The sequence below is a fragment of the Vigna unguiculata genome, chromosome 3, assembly GCF_037176805.1.
Source record: "Vigna unguiculata cultivar grain cowpea cultivar isolate G323 ecotype 2 chromosome 3, ASM3717680v1, whole genome shotgun sequence".
In the NCBI taxonomy this organism is placed as follows: Eukaryota; Viridiplantae; Streptophyta; class Magnoliopsida; order Fabales; family Fabaceae; genus Vigna; species Vigna unguiculata.
In genome coordinates, this window is record NC_140794.1 from 60,690,230 (window position 1) to 60,713,575 (window position 23,346).

The 23,346-nt window shown below is 32.3% G+C and overlaps 4 protein-coding genes across 8 annotated transcripts; 1 reads left to right on the forward strand and 3 right to left on the reverse strand.

Annotated features, from left to right (window-relative positions):
• Positions 1–502: 502 nt before the first annotated feature.
• LOC114178662 (deSI-like protein At4g17486) lies at positions 503–5,115 on the reverse strand. Its single transcript, XM_028064696.2, has 5 exons — positions 4,919–5,115; positions 4,617–4,796; positions 1,930–2,217; positions 1,237–1,317; positions 503–1,107 (listed from the first exon to the last, which is right to left on the reverse strand). Exons 1-5 carry the CDS (start codon positions 4,929–4,931, stop codon positions 968–970), a joined length of 702 nt encoding a protein of 233 aa, XP_027920497.1. The 5' UTR covers positions 4,932–5,115; the 3' UTR covers positions 503–967.
• A 3,505-nt stretch (positions 5,116–8,620) lies between these two features.
• On the forward strand, positions 8,621–11,023 carry LOC114178663 (plastid transcriptionally active protein). Of its 2 annotated transcripts, none has more exons than XM_028064699.2 (4): positions 8,621–9,087; positions 9,170–9,372; positions 9,457–9,702; positions 10,353–11,023. In XM_028064699.2, the coding sequence occupies exons 1-4, from the start codon at positions 9,063–9,065 to the stop codon at positions 10,389–10,391; spliced, it is 513 nt and encodes a 170-aa protein (XP_027920500.1). In that variant the 5' UTR covers positions 8,621–9,062; the 3' UTR covers positions 10,392–11,023. The 2 variants fall into 2 exon arrangements, with proteins under 2 accessions (XP_027920500.1, XP_027920501.1); XM_028064700.2 differs by having other exon boundaries at positions 8,632–9,087; positions 9,457–9,605.
• Positions 11,024–12,734: 1,711 nt separating this feature from the next.
• Positions 12,735–17,467, reverse strand: LOC114178661 (RNA polymerase II transcription mediator). 4 transcript variants are annotated; one of them, XM_028064695.2, is made up of 11 exons: positions 17,320–17,467; positions 17,035–17,145; positions 16,386–16,485; positions 16,178–16,296; positions 15,869–16,067; positions 15,248–15,361; positions 14,914–14,999; positions 14,340–14,724; positions 13,759–14,223; positions 13,372–13,686; positions 12,735–13,251 (listed from the first exon to the last, which is right to left on the reverse strand). In XM_028064695.2, the coding sequence occupies exons 4-11, from the start codon at positions 16,270–16,272 to the stop codon at positions 12,925–12,927; spliced, it is 1,986 nt and encodes a 661-aa protein (XP_027920496.2). In that variant the 5' UTR covers positions 16,273–16,296; positions 16,386–16,485; positions 17,035–17,145; positions 17,320–17,467; the 3' UTR covers positions 12,735–12,924. The 4 variants fall into 4 exon arrangements, with proteins under 4 accessions (XP_027920496.2, XP_027920492.2, XP_027920495.2 ...); XM_028064691.2 differs by having other exon boundaries at positions 16,178–16,302; XM_028064694.2 differs by having other exon boundaries at positions 16,178–16,311.
• A 1,388-nt stretch (positions 17,468–18,855) lies between these two features.
• LOC114177896 (uncharacterized) lies at positions 18,856–22,274 on the reverse strand. The gene is made up of 3 exons (XM_028063486.2): positions 20,213–22,274; positions 19,869–19,959; positions 18,856–19,417 (listed from the first exon to the last, which is right to left on the reverse strand). Exons 1-3 carry the CDS (start codon positions 22,178–22,180, stop codon positions 19,227–19,229), a joined length of 2,250 nt encoding a protein of 749 aa, XP_027919287.2. The 5' UTR covers positions 22,181–22,274; the 3' UTR covers positions 18,856–19,226.
• Between the last annotated feature and the right edge of the window lie 1,072 nt (positions 22,275–23,346).

The window sequence follows — 23,346 nt, forward strand, 5'->3', positions numbered from 1 at the left end:
ATACAAATATTGGTTAAATATATTTTTAGTCTCTTAAATATCAACCTAATCCATTGTCAGATCAGATCATATAACATTATGTAAATTTTTACCATCTTATGTAGCCACCGGCGTATCAGATCATCAACAATAATAACTGAACTACGTGGAAATTTGAAAATATTAAAATGATAATAAAATTGTCAACGTAAAAATATCTAATAATAAAAAGTCATTAGTGCATTCTGTTGTATTAATGTATTTTAACGATAATACAAAATGTCACCTTCTAATTTAAATATCAACATGTTGTCATGTAAAGTCTTCATTCTCAGGCGATTTAAATATTTATCTACAGTAGTTTGATATTAATTAGCCAAAATGTTCGGTCCCTAATAATTGTTACGATATACTTTGTATAGTTTGTATTATGAAATATAAAGTATATTAATAACACAAACTATATCCTAACCTTAATTGACATAAAATTTTACTCATTTGAAGGAAATATTATACACAATCATAGATCACAATAAGTATTTTTATCACATTAGATCATGTCAATCATGTCGAAAGCGCACGGCATTGCTATCAAGCATGCTTACAGTGATCATTTCATCTTTTACTTTTGTGCAGGATATGAAACTCATAAGAAAAACAACATTAAACCCTCGTCCTCCTCCAACTGGAAGATGTTTTTGGTACCATGTCGTCACACAAACTAATATTTCATAGCTTACAAGACAGTTTCAAACATGACAAAATACTCATAAGCCTCAAACCTCGCCCCACTTTCCACCCCTAAAAAAAATCAAACAAATAAGCCCCATTCGAAAATCTTTTGTACATAACAAATACTGGATTCTCCAGTTTCAATGAACCCAAACCCATGGATGAATGAGAAAATCTAGAAAAAATAATTACTGCAAACAAATGGATAAATTTCAAAGCGAAGCACCCGTGTAATTTCTAACGTCAAAGATACCAGTTATTTTGCTTGGCTTTCTCTAACGAAAGTAACATCCTCAGTTACAGTTGATGATGAAAGAAGGTGCTTTTCTTGCTCCTCATCTATTTCTGTTGACTCGCGGGGTGTGGCAGGTGAAAGAGATTCAACAAATTCATCTTCTGCAAACATTCGTAAAGACAGACAGCAAAAAAGGATGCAGATATCATTAGTAAGATGGAAATTTAGTACATGCATCATCTGTAATACATGTTGACTCGGAAGACAAAAAGAACATGAGATATACACACCTGAGCATTCATGGTATTCAGGTAGCTGTTTAACACTTGTTACTTGGAGACTTTCAGGAAGTAGACAACTGCATAAAGCACCTACAATTTTTACCAGAGGCTGGACTTAGGACTATGCTTATTGTATTTGAGGAGGAAAATGACATAAAATGTATAGAACAGAACTAGAAGAGAAAATCGATGCGTTCGATTATTACTCTCTGTTGATGAAATTACAATAGCAGATATCCAGCTAAAAGCAACTGATGTTTGATATTTTCGAAGTAGTTTTCTTTGCCAAGAATAACTTGAAAAAGCTGATGGAGTGAAGTTTAAAATTTATACATTGGCAAAACATGATATCATTGTCAGATTATATTCTAGACAACTGGCTTGAACTCGATTCTAATATTTTGTTATGCATAATAGAGCCTATAACTTGATGTTTCAAGACAGTATTTTCTCTCCTTGTCTATTTCAAGCATGTGTTCAGAAATATGTGAGTCCTATAATGGGCCTAAACTTTGTATGATGGGTTGGGTTGATAGAAGCATGATGTTACAAGTGTATCCCTGAAGAGATGAAAAGAGACCAGAAAGCAACTACCATCTAGTTCACAATAAGAATTCAGAAGACAAATACAGAAGAAAAATGATAATCACGCATCAAAGTGTAAAAAATAAGCTTACAAGGAATTTCCTAGTACGGTTTTACCTAGCTTTGCAAGCCGATTCACCCAACCTGGGATTTGTTTCCCAGTCAATCTATTGGAGAGATCCTCTGTAAAATGATTGCAGTTCTTAGTTATAAGGTGATAGGTATCTCCATGATACTCAGCAGCCATGTTTTCAATAAATGTACGAAACTCAGAAGCACTCATATTAGTTTGACCCAAAGTGATGGAACATCTATATATGAATCCAGGGCACTTCCTTGGCTCCACTTCAAAAACTCCACTTGCTGGGAAATCATGGGCTCCAAATCCATACTCCTTACCATGCACTGTTTCAGAATAAAAGAAACAAAGCAAGACAAAAAGCTTTAGAGCATTAGATATACAAATCAAAACAAGAGTTACAACAGCATGAATGACAAAAGACTTCTTCTGGGGTATCTTCAGAACAATTCTGACAAAATAATGATTGTTTCCAAAAATCATACAAAAATGAAATGTTTGAGAACTCAAAAGCTATTAATAAAGAGTAGTGTATCAAAAGGATCAAAATGAGTAAGTTTAAATATTCTAATTTTCGTTTTATTTATTTTATTGAAAACAGATTCTAAATCAACCAGGAAAACCACTTCTAGATGCATGAAACCTCTTATACACACAACATACAACATATCCAGAAAGGACTCTAATATGATATAATGATTTTGATGATAGCAAGGTCTGTATTGCAACTGAAGATGTATGCACGTTAGCTTACATTTGACAGTGATATTGTAACTTTTATTTCTGGAAAATTAGGGAAGAACGAATTGATTTCATTGCATTAACTCCGAACATATACATAAGAGGAGTTGTATTCTATTTTTGGAAATAAAATCTCTCTATTCCACTCTAGAATCCCTTAATTCATGGGACTTTCCTAATCTACAAAATGAAGAGATTACAAGAATATTAAGCTATTTTATCAAACAAACTGGTTTTCGACAAACCAGCTTATAAGTTGGTCGACAAGCCTATAAGTCACTACTAGAGTAGCTTGCCAACCACACTCATAGTTTTACAGTAGCTTTCCAAACACACTCATACTTTTACATCCTCTTGCAAACGGTAAAATACGATTTAGAGTACATGGGTTACTCTGGTTTTAAGTCTTTGGACACAATAACGTGGATTAGGAGAGCCAGACATGAAGATTGCAAATATACAAAATCTGCCACCATAAGCATAAGATCAAAGAAATTGAGCTGCATTTGAGCTATTTTAAGTTCAATAGATGTTTCAGTTCTCCAACTTGTTAGCCTTACTCCAGCCAACCAACCTCTGTCATATTGTAAAATAAATACTGTTGGTACTGTTTCTGAATTCAAAGTCATTACTGAACATCATAACGTCATTTGTCTTTCTCATTCCAGACATGTAATCTGGATTATTTATGATTGTTGCTGTCGATGTGTGAAATACTTGGGAAGCTTGAATCTAGGGTTTCCCGAATGGTAAGAGCTTCCTTTGGTTTTTTGTAGGAAAAAAAAAAAACGTAGGTAATGTTAAACTGTATAGTTTAAGGAAATTTGTAGAGTTTTTATAGACTCAATTTTTATTTACTTAATAAAAAATACTAAAAATCTATTAATGACTTGAATGAACAACATAATACTCTTAACACAAATATAATACAGTGTTTCACATTTATAATAAAGTCAAGTAGCAAACAACAATACTAAGATTTGATAATGTAATAGGACTACGAGAGATCAAATTATATAAATGTCGTAATCATGTATAAATTCATAAAAACATAAGTTAGTAGAGTAAAAAGATTTCAAAATCTAGCTAATCTTTTCAAATCATTTTGAGCCCTTAATTAAAAACATTGTGACTATGGAGTTAGTGAGAGGGAAAAATTATATGTGATTTGGAACTTGGTACTGGAACCTAGTGTTTGTGCGGCAAAAGTTATATGTAATTCCAAGACACTGTCACTAGTCTATCTAGAAAAGAGTTTTCCAATGAGATAACTTATTTTCTCTATTTAAAATAGTAAGAATATAAGAGTTAACTTGGAAGTAAGAGAATCCTAACTGCAATAACTTGATTGTAAAAATGTTTATTGATTATGGTGGAAAAAAATTACCAGTTTAGCAGCAGAAAGGATGCAGAACTATTAATCATAATATCACCTTCTCACTATTAAACTACTCAATATTTTTTGTCTTACTAAGCATATCTTTTACCCCTTTGGATTAAAACTAGTTTCCCTCACAGTGTTTCGCTTATATTGATTATCTAAAAGAAAGTTGTGAAAATTTAGTTTCCATTAACTAATATTATCTAAAAGAATTTCTTCATCTCTTATCCCATTAAAAAATTTACCTCAACTTACCTTACTGAGTTTAGTTTATAACCATTGAATTGACATGTTTGTTTTTCGCACTTATGAAGTTAGCTCTCGAATTCAATATCTGAGAAGCCACAAGCTGGTAAGGTGTTGTTAATCACACATTATTCAGTAACTCAGGGTTATACTCATCTCTCTGCTCTCTCAATTTATGGAGAAAAGTTGCAAACAAGCACTCAAATAAAACATACATGATATCACAGAATCGTGAATTAGGAGCCTTCTCAAAGCAATACAGAGATAGAAAAATTGAAATAGAAAAACTGTACACTAAATCAGATCTGGTACAAACATAAAAGCTAGTTAAAAAAGTTAAAGGAAACAGAGAGAGACCTTCAATGCCAGAATGAAATATGCCAAATCCAAACCAGTAGACGTAATTATTGACAGGGGTGAGATCGTAGACATTCAAACGCACGAGTGTGTTGATTTTGCTGTTGCTAAGTTGGTCATCGCATTGTGAGGTGGAAATGGACTTCGAGGCATTCTCCACACCCATATTGTAGCAGCAATCTGAAAATTACCGAACCCAACACAAACAGGACAACCTTACAAATGAAATTACCAAAAGAGGAAAGTAGTTACAAAGGGAAACACTCATTCCATGGACATGGAGCGAGAAGAAGAAATCATACAACACAGATCCATGACCACGACATACCACGCTGAAGCGACCAATCTTATGAAAACATTAGACTTCGAGTTGATTGAGATAAGCGGTTGGTTACTTTTGAGTCAAAAGACGTGTTTGGCTCTCTCTGCTATTGTTGGGTTGAGACAACTCTTTTTGTTTTTTTTTTTTTTTTCTCCGTGGAGTTCCACCCTTTCAGTTTCCTCAATTTTATTCCCTGTCTGTTGCTCTGCACAAGACCAGTTGTTGGTCTGAATTTTAGTTTACTGTACAAGTAAAATTAATTTAATCCAAACAATTATACAGAATTATTTTGTTACTAAAATAAAATTTTAAAAAAGTAATTGGACATATAAATCTAGAACTAATTTATGTTTTTTGAATTTTTAAGAATCAAATATCCTTTTATTTTTAAAACTAAATTCACTCAAATGTATACTTAGTTTATATATTTTATATTTATATTTATATTTGTATACTATTTTTTTTTTTAATTTCATTCTCTTTATAAACTTATTTGAGGACTAATGCTATTGTCTAACCGTTGGGAGGAAATTTTTTTATAAAAAGAGTAATTGTAATTGTATTTCTATGTTTCCAAAATAAAAAGAAAGTAAGAGAATTATCAGGAAAATATTATAAAAGAATTTAAAACTGTGTTTAAATTAAACTAATCAGCATCTTATATATATATATAGTTTAAAATCAACTTAAATTATGATGTAATATTATTCTAGTAAGATTATATGTAATAAAATATTAAATTATAAAAGTAAACCATATATTACTTACATAATGATGTATCTTAAATAACAGGCATTATATTTTATAAAAAAAAATTGTCGTATGAAAAAATGTCAGATTATATCCATATTCTTTCCTAAAAGTTTATCAAAAATTTATTTTATTCTAGAATTTATAAAAATTTTACATAATCGTATTGTTCGGGATGGATTTGGATTCCATTTTTAAGAGATTTAGGAACTAATACTAATTTTTTTCTACATTGTTAAAGAAGAAAAAGGTAAACAAATTATTAATACAAATATATTATTTGTAGAAACGAGAGGACCATTCATTATAATAACATGCTAATGAACTAAAAAAATATTTAAAGTAAAGAAGACCAAATATATTATATAATTTATTTAGTTTTAATATTTTGAAAATATTTTTTCATCAATCTCTAGTTGATAATAATTAGGAAAACTTTTATACACTTCTTATACTTTCAAAATGAATAAATATTAATGAGACATGAAACTAACCTACACACAAGTGATTAATAATACCTCTAACTCAAAATCTTAAAGTAATGAATTTATGGGTCTTCATCCTTATATGATGTTCAACTAACTCATTTCTACTAAATGTGAGACTTAGACTAACATTTTGGATTCTTAATAGTTCATGCTAGCATTTGAGTTATTTACATCGTTTGATATGTTTTTGTTTTAATGTTAGTTGAAAAATGTGTTTGATGAATAAAAAAATATAACATAATTAGATTAAAATAATTATATTCATTTTTAAAGTTTAAAGATCAATGTATCAAGGTATAAAACATAGACGAATCTCAGTTTCGTGTCAAAGTTAAAAGAGAATATGGATGTGTGTATGTGAGAGAGATTTGAAAAGTGATATTTTTAGTTAAAAATGGTTATATACCGATAAATATGTATTTGTGTTTTAAAATAAATGTTGATTATTTTTTACATGAACGAATAATGAATTTCGATATTAATACAAGGGATTAGTTAAAGGAGATGAGAGTGAAATTTTTACAACAAACTTAATAACGAAACATGTCATTATTTGTTTAAAGTTGGGAAAAAATATATAAGACCTAAAGGAACTTTCATGTACACTTCCTCAACGAAATCACCATGGAGAACCATGTCCTGTGCATTCATGTGGTGAACATGACATTTTTTTAATTATTACCATTGTCAAGAAGGTATGTATGGTCACCATTTGTGCCACTGGGGTTCGTCATAGTCTATTTCCTTTCTATGATGATATACAAATATAATATGTCTCACTATTTCCTATCTTTGATAATATACGAATATAACAAGTCTTGTTTTCAATCGATTTATGCTTTCATCTGAATAATGTTTTATTTTGTATACCCATTTACTTTTGAAAGCTTTCTTTTTGAGCAATCCATATTCCATGTCTCAGTCTCTTTAAAGTCTCTATTTCATTACAACACACCAATTAGAATCAATCCTATGCACAGTTAAAATTCTTAGGTTTTTTCCTTGTTGTTGCTACAAAATTTTGATGTTTGACAGAAAATTTTCATTATTTACAAAGTCACCCAAATTCTATTCTAGTAAAATTTATTATTTGTTGGGCTTATTATGCCCCCTTACGCTACATTATCATTCATTAATGTTTAGTTCTACGTTCAAAATTCAAAATGTATATACCTGGATGTGAGGGGTTGTGTTGAAAATCTCACGTCGACTAGAGATTATAAGTGAGTGTGAATCTCATTTTATCAAAATTGTAGGTCAAGTTAAAATTAAAATTCACTTCTTACGTTGATATCAAGATCCCAGAAAAATTCTAAGGAAAATTCAACCAATATTTTTAGAATCATAAGAGATTATGACGAGAAACAATGGTGGTTAGTCAGATGCTTTATCAAACTCAGGTAAGCCAATAGAAATATTTGGCATCACTCGAGCATAATTGCAATAATTTTTTCATATCTTAAATATTTTCAAAATCAAGGATTGTCTTCGTGAAAGGAATGCCATTCTTTAGGCTATTAACACGGGAGTGAAACATTATATGACAATTTAGTTTGACAAATGTTAAAAAATTATAAACATAATTGTTAGAATGGAAAATATGTCACTACTACGAAAGAGGACAATATGATTTTAGATGATAATTTGCAGTTTGATAATGTCATTCTTTTACCTCAATTAAGGAAACTTAATTTTTGTATCATAATTAATTAATATCTTTAATTGTATCATTGAATTTAATCATGAATGGTATGCATTGAATAGCTATAATGACAGTATCTCAATAATTTTAATATATCTTGTATGTATTTTGTCGTTGTTTAATAATATGGAAAAAAAATTGTTTATTTAATTATGGGGTTGAAGCCCATAATTGAGACTTAATATTTCATAGTACGAAAAATATACATTTTTTAATTATTTAATTAACATTTGAACTGGTATATGGATAGAAAGAAGTACAACTATAAGAATTTACAAAATACAAGAATGTACCCATTATTCAGAAAAGCAAGACAAAAAAAAAAAAATATCATTAAATATAAAGATATATTTTTACCTTAAAAACGAGATTGTACACAGTCAAATTGCGCCTCTCACCCTCTTACAATTTGTAGTGTAGATTTCTAAACATCACTTTATATCTCAGCTACATTTATCTAAATTAAAATCAAACCAATTTAAGATAAATAAATTATAACAAAAATTAATATATTTAATATTGCAGAAACACAATATTTCGAAAAACATATATCCTAAAACTTATATAATTTAGAATACATTATTGAATTATATAATTTAAAAACATATTTTAAATTATGTAATTAAAATATAATTTGAACCTGAAAGTGAATAATGTGTTCCACCTTCTAAAACGTAATTTTCGTCTTAATCAAACTTTGATTTCTAAATTAGAAATAGAAATTAGATTTTAATATGAAAAATATTAGACTTTCGAATTCTCGTCCCTGTCCTCACCTCATCTAATTCTCCGTTTGGGGGAGTCCCCGTGATTCCAACGGCAAAACCAACGCCGAAGCAGGAAAGAACGACAATAGAAGAAAGCATATACTAACCCTAAAAATAGCAATGGCGCAAAAAAGGCCTAAGCGGAAAGCGAAAACGTTCTTCTGATCATCCATTCCAACAGAACGATAAAATTGCACAAGGCCTCGGACCCACCAAGCGCGTCTGTACTGCCCCGATCGTCCCAATCTCCGAACATATTCGAGGAAGAAGAATTGAGAAGATTAACGGTATTCTTCGCAATTACGAATTCCATTATTTCATCGAATAAGCGTTTTTCTTCAATTTGGCCGTTGAAGAGTACGTGCAGTGCTACTCTGCTGCAACGACAGAGGATGATGTTGAAAACAGCAAAACGACATGTCGTCACGTGCCTCATCGATAAGTAAAACAAACTCCGGTTCGAAACGCAGTCGTTTTGCATTGACAATTATTATTTACTTGTCATAAACAGTGTGTATTTTCAGCACTTCGCGACTTGTGTGTTGTGGTGCGGATCAGTTGTTTGAGAAAAGGTGTAAGCATATTTATTAGAAGACAAGACATGAACCCTAGGCCACTGGCGCCATTGGTTAGGATGGCTGCAGTTATCTTCGGTGGAGTAGTCACTCTCAACTTGACTTCCACTGTTACCATTAAATTGCTTCGCTTTGCGTCTGAGAAGAAACGGGTAAGGATGAGTTCAACTTCATGACTTTATCCTATTCCTTTTTGGAAATAGATGTAATGGAACGTTTCGTGGCTTTATATGTAGGAAAAAGTTGCGTTGCCGTGTAGGGCTTGTAGAGGGAAGGGGTTTTATATATGCAAACTGTGCAATGGGAATGCCACCATAGCTTGGTCACCCATGTTCGACCCTATTGCAATTAACCCCTGCGTTTGTCCTACTTGCGAAGGAAACAGGTCTGCTTTCGTTTTGTTCTGCTTCATTTTATGCCTAGTTCGATATTCGATGGGGATTTCAAAATTGGGGTATGCTTTCGGAGAAAATGTTAGATGTGTAAGTTGTAGTTTTCTTAAATTCTAATACATGAATTCTACTGATGATAAGCACATAAATTAATAGAGGGAATTATCTTCATTGTGAGAGATGTAATGAAAATAATTTCTTCAATTTTTCTTTTGTCCAATCTCATTTCTTAGCCTTTCTCTTTTGCTCACAATTTTTTTTTATGGTTAATAGTGAGTAATCCATTATACCAATTATGTCAGAGTTAGAATCCTTATTTCTTTTGAAATTGGTGATTATTAGTTTGTTAAAAGATAGCTTCTCTTTTTAGTATTTTCTTAAATCATATTTAGATTCATAATTATATTTCACCTACTAGTATTTTATTAAATCATGTTTAGACCCATAATTATATTTCACATGAATCACAACAAACATGTATGATCACTTTTTTTTTATCATAGATACTCATTTTAATTTTAAAAATATGGTTAAATTTTAAAAAGATGTTAAATAAAAAAACGATTACTTAAAGATGAAATTAGCAATATAATTATTTTAATTTAAAAAACAGTTAGCCTACTAATATTGAAAAAAAAAATATGTATACCAGAAAGTGAATCCACCCTTTTATATAATGTTAGAAGTTATGATCTTTTGGACTGTTTGTAGTTTCCTAATGTTTCCTCTTAATTTTGTAGGGTTCAACGTTGTTTGAACTGTCTGGGAAAAGGTTATGACTGACTATTGTGAGATTGTGAGATGGATAGTGCTGCATTTATTTTGTTCCTTTATGTGATGGATGATGATTAAGCAAGTGACTTGATCAAGATTATTTTGAGTTCTGAGAGCTTCCACACAATTACCATTTTTCTGCTCTTCCCTGGTTCTGTAATAAATCTTGGCCTACAAAAATGTGGAAACATCGCAACCTTTTCTGTGGCTTGGCGGTGCTCCTTGGTGATGCTGACGGGATTTAAACTTAATTTGCCTGTAGAGTGGCTTTCATCACTAGCTTACAATTATAACTTTAAGTATATCATAATTTTTCATGTTTTTGTTTTTGTTATAGCTTACAGAAGTGGGTTGCTTTTTGTTTACACATCATGTCAGGTTAAGTTGTGTAAGAAAATAAAATTTCTAGTATGGACATGAAGTTGCAGTGAACAATAGTCTTTGAAGAAGTATAAGTTAAGGACCGGAAAAGTTGAACTCATAAATCTTAACAAGGCTGTCAGCCAATGCATTTTAGCAACGGAAGATATGACTTTAGGAGAGCATATATGTACTGAACAAGATTATTTTGTGAACCTCAATCCTTTGTTCTGGTAATGTACTCCTTATCATCAAAGAATTTGTAATTGCTTCTCCAGATGACCCCTAAGCCAAAATTTTCTCCTTCAGGAGCAGTTCATCCATTTTTGTTCTTATCCAAAACAGAGTTAGTAGACACTTAGTTTAATCCAATGTTCTATTGATTGCCTCTTGCTTAACATTTCCTCTGACTGTTCGAATTGGAGTTAAACAAATTTTCCACTCACAAAATACTCAAAGATTGTAGCATGTGGTACCATTCTTCTCAAACTTTTTATAATCACTCTTATGACTCTCAACCAAAATACTAGAGCTTTTCCCACTATCAATCAAAGCCCTAACAACAATCCTAGCATTTTTAACTGAAATTGTAATCTCAATTTGATTTCAACATATCCATAAGAATAATCTGCCGAGGAATCGTGTTATTCCTAATATTTGTACATTCGTAGCTATGGAGCACAGGCTTAAGCTAGTTAAGTAAAGGCGGTTCAACGTATTATTTTATACTTTTATATATATATATATATATATATATATATATATATATATATATATATATATATATATATATATATATATATATATATATTACTAAAATAGGATAATTGACATTTCTTAATCTTCATGTTTCAGCATTAAACTTCTAAGAAATATATCATTTGCTTTTATTTGGGAGTAACGCACTCATTCAAGATATGCCATACATTACTTAACTTTATAGAGAACATGTATCAAATATGAAAAAGGAGTAATGGTTATAATATAAAAGACATTTTAAAGGTATATAAAGGTCCATTTATAGCCAGGATCATAAAAGAATATGAGATTCTAACAACGTTATGACATGCTCAATTATCTATTGATCTATATGTTAGGCTCTTTGATTCATTGTTGTAACTCATCATATGTATTATATGTCTCCTTATCCATACCTAACTAGTGACTATGGTACACAATTATCATTGTTTACACATTACATGTGGATTAGTGCATTTCTCATAGTCGATACTGTAGTACATGCAACGATTTTTATGATAAAAAATTATAATCCGACTATTCGATATAACAATCTATTATATTGTGTTCTTAAACATCGTGATTCAATCATATCACATTTTAATTGGATATATATCTTTTTAAATTTTCACATGTATATTCATAATAAAACAGCGCATTAGGATGCCCTCAAAGATTTTGATTAATTGCACAGTTTATAAAATATAAAATATTTTAATAGATTTTCATTGTAAAAATAATATTCTTAGAAAACACATAATAATTTTATTTAATTTTTAAATTAAAATTGATTTTAAAAAAGTTATTAATTTTAAAATCAATATCAAACTGATATATAAACATCCAAAACTATTATTTTTCAAAAAACAAAAATGGATTTGAATTTTAAATCAAATCGGAATATTTAAATTTAAACTTATAAAGATCCAAAGTGATTTATTAGAAAATATAAATATAAATTCAATTTCAATCTAATTATTTAGATATAGATTCGATTTGAATTAATCCATCGAAAAGCATAGAAGCCGCTATCTTCAAGTAAGTAGTTGCATTCCTCCTATCATATTTCACTCACAATACCCCAAGAATAGTATTGTCTTTTCTTTGGTTTCACAGCAAATGAAAATTTTTATACTCCTGTATTCCTTTAACATATGTTATAGTCCAGTTTATTTTCACTTATGGCATCACAATAAAATTTGAAAATTCAAATGTATAAATAGATGTGAGAAAAAAAAAAAACTCAAGCATAAAAAAATTAACATTTTTCTCTTAATTTCAAAATAGCTATGTCCCCCTAAAAAAATATGACAACAGCAAATTAGTTGAGGTGTAGTGTACATAAATCAAGTTAAAATGGCAAACATATACAATGGTTGCGCACAAGTCCTCTCCTAGTTCTTGGACTTGAAGAGTGCAGGAAAAACATTTGATTCAACTTCATTGACCACTGCCACCACTGCACAAGCCTACCAAGTCGATGAGTGTTGCGTATAACAAATCAAGAGACAAGTGACCTAGGAATTTTCTATACTCAGATGCACCATCGGTGATGTTCATATGAAGCTTTTGCTCCTCGGCAAAACTGTCCTCCATGACCAACCACCAAGATATACACCCTTCACTATCTTCCGGATCAACACTTGCAACTAGGCCTAGTGTTTCACCCTGTTCTAGCTCAAAAGACAAGCATAAGAAGTCCCGATTTGCTTTTATCCCAACCATCAGAGCTTCCTGATATAACCAGTTAATAATTTGGCTCGCAACCTGCATGGTTTCAATTGTAGAAATAAACAACTTTTATTATTACAAGTATGACTCCATTGTGAGTCAGTTACATACATGCAGTTCTCCATTTAAAAGTCATTGCAAGGGCATCAAATTTACCTGCTGCAGAATAATCACTGGAAGATCAGCTAAGTTGCAGTTATATTTGTTTATTGAGTGGGTTTCCTCAATTTTTCCCTTGAACAGGCCTGCGACATTTGGAGAACCTTCCGCTTTAACATTGATACAATTGTCATTTACCACCGCCTTAATCCAAAACTGACGCTTGACAGCATTTTTCTCCAAACAATCTGATGTTTTAATTTGGCTACCACGAAGGATAGACTGGGGAACCTCCATGTACAGAGTCCACGATGAAGCCCGAGAATGCCACGTGGGATTAGAAATTAACTGCAGATATGGGACTTTGGATACCTGCAGGCATCAAAGACTTAACAAATGTCTATTTTTCAACCAGCTAAAATTTAATTTTGAAAAGAGTAATACCACGTTTTCCAGCTCCGCAAGAACTTTGGCTGAAAAGATCCTGTGAGACAAAGACATAAAAAAATGACCAAGAAGATTGGATCCACCATCCTTTGTCTCCTTTGCCTGAACCCCAGACAACCGACTTCCAGAGGAAATTAGTTTTTCACCGCCTTTTCCGAATATATGCTCATGAAAAATCTGCTGAATGTAAATTTCATAGCAGATGGAAAACAGCCCTTTCTTAGGGGCATTCTGCTTGGCTTCGCGCTTCATTCCGTCAGACGATTCTAGAGGTAACACTGCATTTTCTGAATTATTGGTGACTTCATTTTCAACAGTGGAATGTTCTTGACCATTGGCCACAAGTGCTAAGTACACAGAGGTTCCTTGACCTAAACTTAACTGTAAATAGTTTTCCCGTATTCCAGTCACACTAACACCCGTAACTGTGGTAAATGCTTCTCGATTCACCAAATCAAACACCTAAAAGAATAAGAGTCAAAAGCAACAAACCACCAACAGGAAATGGTCAAAGTATATAGGACAAACTAGCCTGGATACAGTAAAGCAACAATAATAATAATCAAAGAATTCGTTACCTGCTCATTGAAAATTGCTTCATGTACTTCGCGAAGGAGTGTATGTGTTTTCTTAACACACTCTTCATCAGATGAGGACTCTTTGCCAGTTTCACCCAAACTATGGTCAATTGAGAAACGAGACTTGTTTTGCTTGGAATTCCTCAGTATATCATCTGATTGTGCACCAACAAAATCAAATTGGAGAGAATGGCATAAATCAGGAGACATATTTATTGCCAGCATTCCAGCAGCATCATGATTGACTCGAACAGTGGACATAGACAATGACCGGATAATAGAAGCTTGATCGTATGAGTTATCAAAGAGATCAAAGGTGAAGCCTTCATTCCCTGGAACAATAGCTGCCTGACGTTGCCGTTTAACCTTCCAATTTTGCTGCAACCTGCCCATTTGTTAGGACATGTGATAGGTATGATGTGAGCTAAGTAAACAACCAAAGGAGAGTTTCTTTAATTCATTGGTGAAATGGACACAGGCAAGAACCAGCTTTTTAATAACATGTTCTCAAATATGTGCAAACATCAACCCATATAAATGAATATTAAAGTGAAAGTTAAGAATTGGAATTCACCTGATAAGGGCACCATAAAACCTAGCTTCCCGAGCAACCTGTTGTTCGAAAGCCTTGGCAGATTGCTTGAAGTATTTTCCAACTTGCTGCACATGGTAGAAAGCTTGTTCAAATATTTCATAACATACCACAGTAAAAGCTAAGAAAATTGTCACATAGGCAAGTTTTGAGAGACCCGAAACTAGCCACTAGTTGAGTTGTATTCTTTTTATTTAAGCAAATAAACTGGCCACAGTAAAAAGGGGAACTAATCTTGACTTATTATGAATAAAAATAAACATTAAAAAAAGTAGGATTTTTCTTTCAGAAAAAAAGAAGATAGAAGAATATTTACACGGTAACATTGCAGCTTGGTGGCTGCAGATACAGCCAGATCAGACAAAGCTTCATTTGGTAATAGTTTTGGTCTTGTCATGCTAGCCACTGTTACTGCATCATTTGCTTCCACCTAAGCACAATAATTTGAACAAAGCATATTTGTATTGTCAGCCTCTACCTAAATTACAGTCACACTGAAAACAACTATGCCAAAAGATCCCAAAATAAAATCTCAATCAGTATTCAAAACAAACTTGTCACCCAAAATTCACAAAACATGGTTATAAAGGGGAGATTTCCATTAACACCATATAAGGATGATGCCTCGTGATGAAACAATGATAATTAGTTGCTCTAGCGTTCTCAGTTGAAATTATAAAAGTTCTCAAACACTTGATTCCACTTTAAGAATGAAACTAACACCCTCTCCTATAAGCCACAAAACAAGCATTTTCTTCTAAAGAAAGTTCCATTAGAAGCAATCTCTCACCAGTGTCAAAAATTAAATACCCTCAAGCTTACTGCATTGTTTAAAACAGATACCCAGGGAGAAAATTAAACTTATAAGGGTTCCAAAAGAATAGAGAAAAACATAAATATCAGTTATTCAATGCAAAAGGCAACATGCACCACTCACGGTATTGATGAGATCAATGATGACAGAGAGCTCCTGATGTGCCAATTGCAAATTCTCTACCATGCTCTGCCATTGCCATGGTGTTGAGGTCTCCTTGGAGCTTTTCTTCTGCTTCTTCTTCTCCTCATCCTTCTCAATGGCCCAAGCAAAGTCAATTCGCCTGATTAGAGAGAGTCGCTTCTCTTCATAGTCCACATCTCTGCAATAAAATAGGGCCAATGTTCTCGTTCTTGTAAATTTTTTAAAGGGCATCATCATTAGCAAAATGTTTTCTCTTTAAAAACAATGAGGATCAAGAGGAAAGCATACGGTGGGAATCGTTCCATTCCATTTTCTTCAATGGAATCCAACCGCTTGATTGGTAGCTTATCCAGGGAGATTTGCAAGTCCATGTTGTCATCCATGTTCTCAGAAAACTCCACCAAATCCTATAACTGTTTATGCTGTAGCGTGAAAGTCTGGCTCAATAGTAAAACATTACTTACAGTCAAAGCACAACTCAGCATGAATTACATACTACTCTTCCAATATGCGCAGAAGACAGTAACCAACAAGACAATTAATTCCTTGTTGATGTAATACACATGACCTGTCTAGAAGAGTTTGTCCATATGCACCTATAGAAGAGAAAAATAAGAAAATTGAAATCAGTTTCTCCTTTAAGTTAAAATGAGTTTATGCGTAAGCTAATCTGTAAACACTCTCTTCTATAATTTCTCTAAACTTTTTTTATTTTTAACTTGTACACAAATTATTTTAGTTTATAGAGTAATTTCTTCTTATCTTCTTATTTTTCTCTCCTTATGAGAAAGTCGATACACACAGACTCCAGTTAGTTTAATCATACATAAAATACATAATAATGTGTGCATATATGAATAAGTAACAATAAATCGATCCAACTCAGGAAAAACACTTCCAGTGTACAGCTGTGTTGAGACAACATCATAACAAATAAAAATGCACACAAGAATACTTATAAGAAGTAAACAGTGAGCAGATGAAAGAACTCAAGCTTATAATATACAAATTGAACACAATTGAACATCAATGTAAAACTAATGGTATCTGGGCAAACAGTCCAAAAAAGATTGGAGTTAGGGAAAATGAGACCCAAGGACAATTGATCAGGTAAGACAAAAGCACGGATTTTAGTTTTTAGTTACCTGAGAAAAATAAGGTGCGACAGAAATGGAATCTTTGAGATTGTAGGAGGTAGTTGATGAGATTCAGGTCCTGGAGTTTTGAGTGTCACGCCACCACTCCTTCAACCGAGTCTTCACAAACACGAAAAGGAAAATATATATAATTCAAAAAACACAAATACAAAAGAAACAAAATCCCCAACAAACAAGAACCACAATCCCTAAAAGGAATTGCAATTCAGAATCCAAAATAAACGCCCAACAATCATAAAAGAAAAACAACAGAAGCACAAATCTTCACCCTACATAGGAGTGAAGCGGATGTCGAAACTAAGAATTAATGAGCAAAAATGCACACTCTGGGACGCCAAGGCATTCAGTTTGCAGAACTGGGTCTTGTAGGCAGAGGGGGAACCTAAGATGCAGCTATATAAAATATATTTTGCAGACATCCAAATTTATAAAAATGTTGTGCTAAAATATTATTCAGATAATATTTTATTTATTTTTCTTAATTATACTTTCAAGTTTTATTTCTATTAATTTCATCTGAATCTAGTTTTAATTTTTTTAATTTTAAACAAAAATTGTCTTTTACATTTAAAAATAACATTTTATTTCTCAAACCTGTTGTGCATGCCCTAGAAATAATACTTGATCCAACTCGTACAATTAGACATTGCTAAAAAGAAAACAGTAACAGTTAAAAAGTTATTGTTTTTAGAAAACATGACAGAGTGATTAAAATTAAAATAAATCAATAGTTCATGAATAAGTTTTTCCATATTTTTATTCCTTTTATATAAAATTAATGTGTGTTTTTAAATTATATTATTTTATACGTATCATTCATTATTATTGTCTTAAAAATTTTAGGTTAAGATTCATCATTAGTCCAATCAAACATCATTTAAAAAATAAATCAGTTTAGATGATATTATACTATTCTTAAATTATACATAATATTATAAAAATCGAAAATATTCAATGTAGAAATTTATTTATTTTATTATATCATACAAAATAAACAAATAAGTAAAAATATTATTATATTAACAAATTTAATGCTCGGAAAGTATTCAAAATTTCTGAGCCAATTTCAATCAAGTTGAGTGGTAATGATATCTCCAGTATATCCCAAAAAAATCTCCAGATTGATTCCATAGTGTTTAGTATTAGTATGAGAAATATTAATATTACTTGTTTATATAAAGATTTGAGTAATTCTACAATATTAAAGGGTTTTTTTTTTCTTGTTCCCTCATTTGAAATGTTCTACTTTCTATGTATTCACAATTTTAAAAATAGTATTTTGTTTTCTTATCTAAATAAATATGTCATCCAATAGTAATGTTCTTTCAGCAAATAATATAAGACAAATAAATGAATAATAAATAAACAAAATAATCTTTGATATTTTTAGCTATTTGTAATTTTTAATAGATATTTGATGAATTTTGATCAAAGTCCCTTTCCATGATATAAAACATAACATTGATTGTACAATTATTCAGAAATATCACCCTTAATACTTATTATCACATAGAGGGCAAAGATAAACAATTTATAGATATCCTTATTTATTTATTTTACTTGTAGGAGTACAAAAAATTAATGAAATGAGAAGAAGAAAAAAAATCAAATCTACTCATATCCTTTTGTGTGTGTGTGTATATATATATAGAGAGTCAAACAAGCAGTGCATTTCCTGACAATGAAATTTAGTATTTTCCTTGAAATATTAATCTTGGCATCGAAACAGTAGGAGCATCACATTGTAGTCTTGTGAAATAAAATTGGTGGAGAGTTTCAAATCATGCTATCATCATGTTTTGAGAAGAATGATAATAAAAACATGTGTATTACAACAATTAGGAAACCTGTGTGTCCAAGATTGTGCATAAATAAAATTATTACATTTTATCCTTATTATAACTATTACTATGTCTTATTATAATTATTACTATGCGTGCTATCTTTATCTGAATCCTGGGAGAGTCAATCCAGAGATGAGGACGTGCTATCTTTATCTGAATCCTGGGAGAGTCAATACAGAGATGAGGACGACCCTGGAACCATAGCATTTGTGTTCAATTGCACTTATGCAAATGTACCCGTCTCTGGTGGTGAATCCAAGTCAGACAGATATAAAATAATTGGAAACAAGGATTGAAAGAAAAATTATTCTTCAGGACAACTCTTTCGTGAATTGACTAAAACTGTCGATAATTAAGTTCAGTGACACAAGAGGATAAGGCATCTTTCACTTGCATGTTATTGGTGTCCATATGAAGGGCATCTTCATATAGCCTTTTAGCCTGCTGTAGTAACTTCACCTTCTCTTTACTACTTCCTGGCCTTAATTGAGATCGCTGCTGCAATGCGACACCCCATCTAAACAAAGCTGCAATTCAACAGGTTAGCAGGACTTCTTTTCAATAACAAGAGGACCTTGGAAACACTTAAAAAGGGATAAATGAAAGAGAAAAATTGATAAGATCAATGCAGGAGAAGTGTTGGTATCCCGGAAATAACTTTTTCAGGTTTAAAAATTTCCATGATCACAATGTCATCAATCATTGCGAGCAATTAGCATGGAGTTTGTGTTAAACTGTGAGCGTATCTCAGGCTGCAGTGCTTGTGTATGTCATAAAAATATAATTTCCTATTCTTAATGCCGTTTTTCCAACATAGATTTTTTATGAAATTATTATTGAGCTAGATACATGCTTTTGACCTTAACAGTCCATAAAAGGCTATAAAATTTATGCAGAATCTTTGAACATAGTATTCTCTAGTTGCACCTGTACGTGAAATCATAAAATGGTAAGTTCAGAAATTTATAGACATAATACCATCTGGCGCATAAACATTGCCTTTTAACAGCATAGCATCGAACTTGTCAATTGCCGCCAGGAATACTCTTTCAGCCTCAAATGCAGCACCCTGTGATGTTTGAATATAAATTAAATTTGATTTGGAAACAGAACTTACAGCAAAGGTATGCATTAGCAAACTGGAAGAAGAATCATGTCAAGGAAACATTAAAGTCACAAAAGCTTTAATATTAAGTTAAACAAATTACCAATTTGAGAATCAATTTAGCAGCATTCTAACATGTATTCTAATGAGAAAAAAAACACCCTAACAAATTGAGGAACAGAAAAGGTAATTTAATGATGTCAAGAATAATGCTTACCGGACCAATGTCTGCTATCAATTGGCCTCTGAAAGAAAGAGCAAGACCCCAATTATACAGGGCTCTCACATCATTTGCATCAATTGACAACGCCAGCCTATACTTTCTGCCTGCCTGAACTAGTAGCTCTTCACACTCTTCACAAACATCAATAAGAAATGATGCAATATCTTCTTCACTAGTGATTTTATTCCTCAGTCCCTTCAATATTCTACCATGTTTTCCAGACGATGGTTGGATGCTGCCAGAAAGAAGACTTCTCAATTCACGACTAAACTTCAACTTTAATTCTCCATGAAGAAGGTAAGTGTTTCCTAACTGGCCTACAGCCAACAAACTCATGGGCTTCAAGGCCACAGCTTTGGATAGTATGTTTGCAGACCTGTATAGCATGATTTCAGCTTGCTCTTCATCCTGCCTGACTTTTATAAACTCTTTTGCTTGTTTTAAAAGATCTGTTGCTTCATCAAGATATCTATCGAACATCATATCATCTGAAATCTTTGCAGATGAAGCGGTATTGAATTCGTTCTCGTGTGCAGGCAAATCATCATCTGCAAGGTGGTGACGATCATCGTAATTCACTGTATCATCTTTATATTGGGACCTGTCAGAACCACCCTCCCTCAAGTCACGAGAAGACCTGAAAGTCTTTTGACCTTGGTTGAGAAGCTGCTCACGCGTAAAAGAGGACTCACTTTCCATGCGTTTCGTTCTGACATTAAAGCTCTCAGAGTCAAGCAGATTGTCATGGGATTCCCACATGTCTGTTATGCTGCTGGAATCCATCTTCAAAGAGAAGCTACGGTTATTTGTGAACCTCATTCCTTTGTTCCGGTAACTAGGCTCTTTATCGTCAAAGAATTTATTTTTGCTTCTCCGTATGTCCCCCCCTAAGCCAAAATTGTCTCCCTCGGGAGTAGTTCTTATTCTTCCACTTTTTTTCATATCCAAAACAGAGTTAGTAGACGAGCTTTGAGTAGGATCCAAATCCAACTCACGATTTCCCTTATGTTCATCAACAAAATTCAAAGCCCTGTCTTCTATAACAGGCACTGTACCATTTCCTCTAGTTTGATCCAATGTTCTATGCACCGCCTCTTGCTTAACATTTTCCCTGACTTTGGTCGAATTGGAACTAAACAAATTTTCCCCAAACAAACTGCTAAAAGCCTGCAACATCTGGTCCCCACCTTCTCCAACTTGTTTCTTTCTTTTACCACTCTTATGGTTCTCAACCAAAACACCACCAGAGTTTTCTTCATTGTCTATCAAATCCCCAAGTACATTCCTAGCATTCTTAAGTGAAACTTTAATCTTATCTGTGACTACAACATAACCATAAAAATCATTCACCCGAATCTTATTATTCCTAATAGCACTTTCTACTTCACTCTTCAAGTTACTGACCACAAGATCAAGCTCGTCAAAAAATTCCACCAAACTCCGCAATTTTTCTGAAGACAGCTTCGAATTCGAATTGTCCTCCTTTTCCCTCCTCTTACTCCCGCTCCCACTCGCCCTCACCTCACCGAAAGCTCCGTTTCGGAGAAACCCTACGGTGAAACCAACAGCAAAAACCAACGCGGAAGCAGGAAGAACGACAATAGAAGAAACCTTAACCCTAGAAATGGCCATCGCACAAACGAGGCCCAAGAGGAACACGAAAACGTTCTTCCTATCATCGATTCCAACAGAAACGAGAAAATTGCGAAAGGCGTGGGACTCACCAGGCGCGTCTGAACTGCCGAGATCGTCCCAACCTCCGTACATATTCGAGGAACACGATGAAGAAGCGCACCGAGCTCTCAAGGAAGAAAACGAAAACATGAGAGGCTTGGAGCCAAGGGTCCATTTCGCGCTCGAACTGTGAAGAAAAGTGGGTTCAACGGAAGGAACGCCAAAGGGAACAAGCGAACTGTGAGAGTTGAGGAGATTAACGGGATTCTTCGCAATTACGAATTTCATTATTTCATCGAATAGGCGTTTTTCTTCACTTTCACCGCTGAAGAATGCGTGCAGTGCTACTCTGCTGCGACAAGGGAGATGATGTTGAAAACATCAAAACGACATGTCGTTACATGCCCCAGCGAAAAGTAAAAAAAATATTCCAGCTTGAAACGCAACCGTTTTTGATGGACAATCATTATTTACTTACCATAAACGGTGTCTATTTTAGTACTTCCTGACTTGTGTTTTGTAGTGCGGATCAGTTGTTTCGGTGAGAAAAGGGGCCACTTATGCCATTCGTTATGTCCGAAGTTATTTTTTTTAGTAAATATTAGTTAGACGTTATTTTCTTATAATTTTCTTTAAGACTTTTTAGTTAATATTTGTAAGAAAATTATTTTATATCAATTAACATTGTTTTTTATTAACGTTGGACAAAATTATTTTTACTTTTAAGATATTGATGGTTGAAGATTTTGTCAACTATTTCATCAATGTTGATCGAAAACTTCTTCTAATTAACCTTAGTAAAAAGAATAATCATAAATAACATTAGTTAAAAGTTTTTCGATTAGAATAGAAAAAAAAAACTAATATTGACAGAAAACAATATATTTGTTGATCATAAAAATAATCATTGCAAATATCGATAAAAAGATGATTACGACATACTTAATTTAAAAAATGTAATTCACACTAGAAAAAATAGTTTTTTTCCGATATTAGCATACAAAACTAATTAATATTAAGTATGAAATAATAACGATCTAAAATAATATTCTAACAACTAAAATAACAAAAAGGTTTTTATCAACATTAATAAAAAAAAAAAACTTGATTGACATATGTCAAGAAGTAGTTATTTCAACAATACGTTTCGGTCTTAATAAATAAAGTTAATATTGTCAAAAAAACATAATTAAGATGAGGAAAATATATAAAGAAAAAATTATGAATTTGAAAATATGAAGAAATTTAAATTCTTATTTTTAGGTGAAATTTGGTATTAACTAACTTAAAGTAATTTAATCTCGACTTGAGCCGTGATTCAGATTGATTTTCAGTTTGGATGACTCGATTCGACATTCAACCTATGTAAACTTAGGTTGAATTTTGACCGGAGTTAATTAGGTTTCGTATCATGTTAGTTTGTCTCGACCATTAACCTAAACGATCCAACTTGA

Bases quoted from the DNA above. Each gene is read 5' to 3' on its own strand.
- LOC114177896 (XM_028063486.2), bottom strand. From the start codon at position 22,180: ATGAAATTCGTAATTGCGAAGAATCCCGTTAATCTCCTCAACTCTCAC. The intron at 19,960-20,212 runs GTAAGCATTATT...CAAACATCACAG, and splicing joins TGATAGCAGACATTGGTCCG to GGTGCTGCATTTGAGGCTGA. The intron at 19,418-19,868 runs GTATTATGTCTA...GTTGAATTGCAG, and splicing joins CAATGTTTATGCGCCAGATG to CTTTGTTTAGATGGGGTGTC.
- LOC114178661 (XM_028064695.2), bottom strand. From the start codon at position 16,272: ATGGATGACAACATGGACTTGCAAATCTCCCTGGATAAGCTACCAATC. The intron at 16,068-16,177 runs GTATGCTTTCCT...ATTTTATTGCAG, and splicing joins GGAATGGAACGATTCCCACC to AGATGTGGACTATGAAGAGA. The intron at 14,224-14,339 runs GTAACGAATTCT...TTATTCTTTTAG, and splicing joins AAGCAATTTTCAATGAGCAG to GTGTTTGATTTGGTGAATCG.
- LOC114178662 (XM_028064696.2), bottom strand. The intron at 1,318-1,929 runs GTAAAACCGTAC...TAAAAATTGTAG, and splicing joins GAATCGGCTTGCAAAGCTAG to GTGCTTTATGCAGTTGTCTA. The intron at 1,108-1,236 runs GTGTGTATATCT...GAATGTTTGCAG, and splicing joins TGAATACCATGAATGCTCAG to AAGATGAATTTGTTGAATCT.
- LOC114178663 (XM_028064699.2), top strand. From the start codon at position 9,063: ATGTCGTCACGTGCCTCATCGATAA. The intron at 9,088-9,169 runs GTAAAACAAACT...GTGTATTTTCAG, and splicing joins GTCACGTGCCTCATCGATAA to CACTTCGCGACTTGTGTGTT. The intron at 9,373-9,456 runs GTAAGGATGAGT...CTTTATATGTAG, and splicing joins TTGCGTCTGAGAAGAAACGG to GAAAAAGTTGCGTTGCCGTG.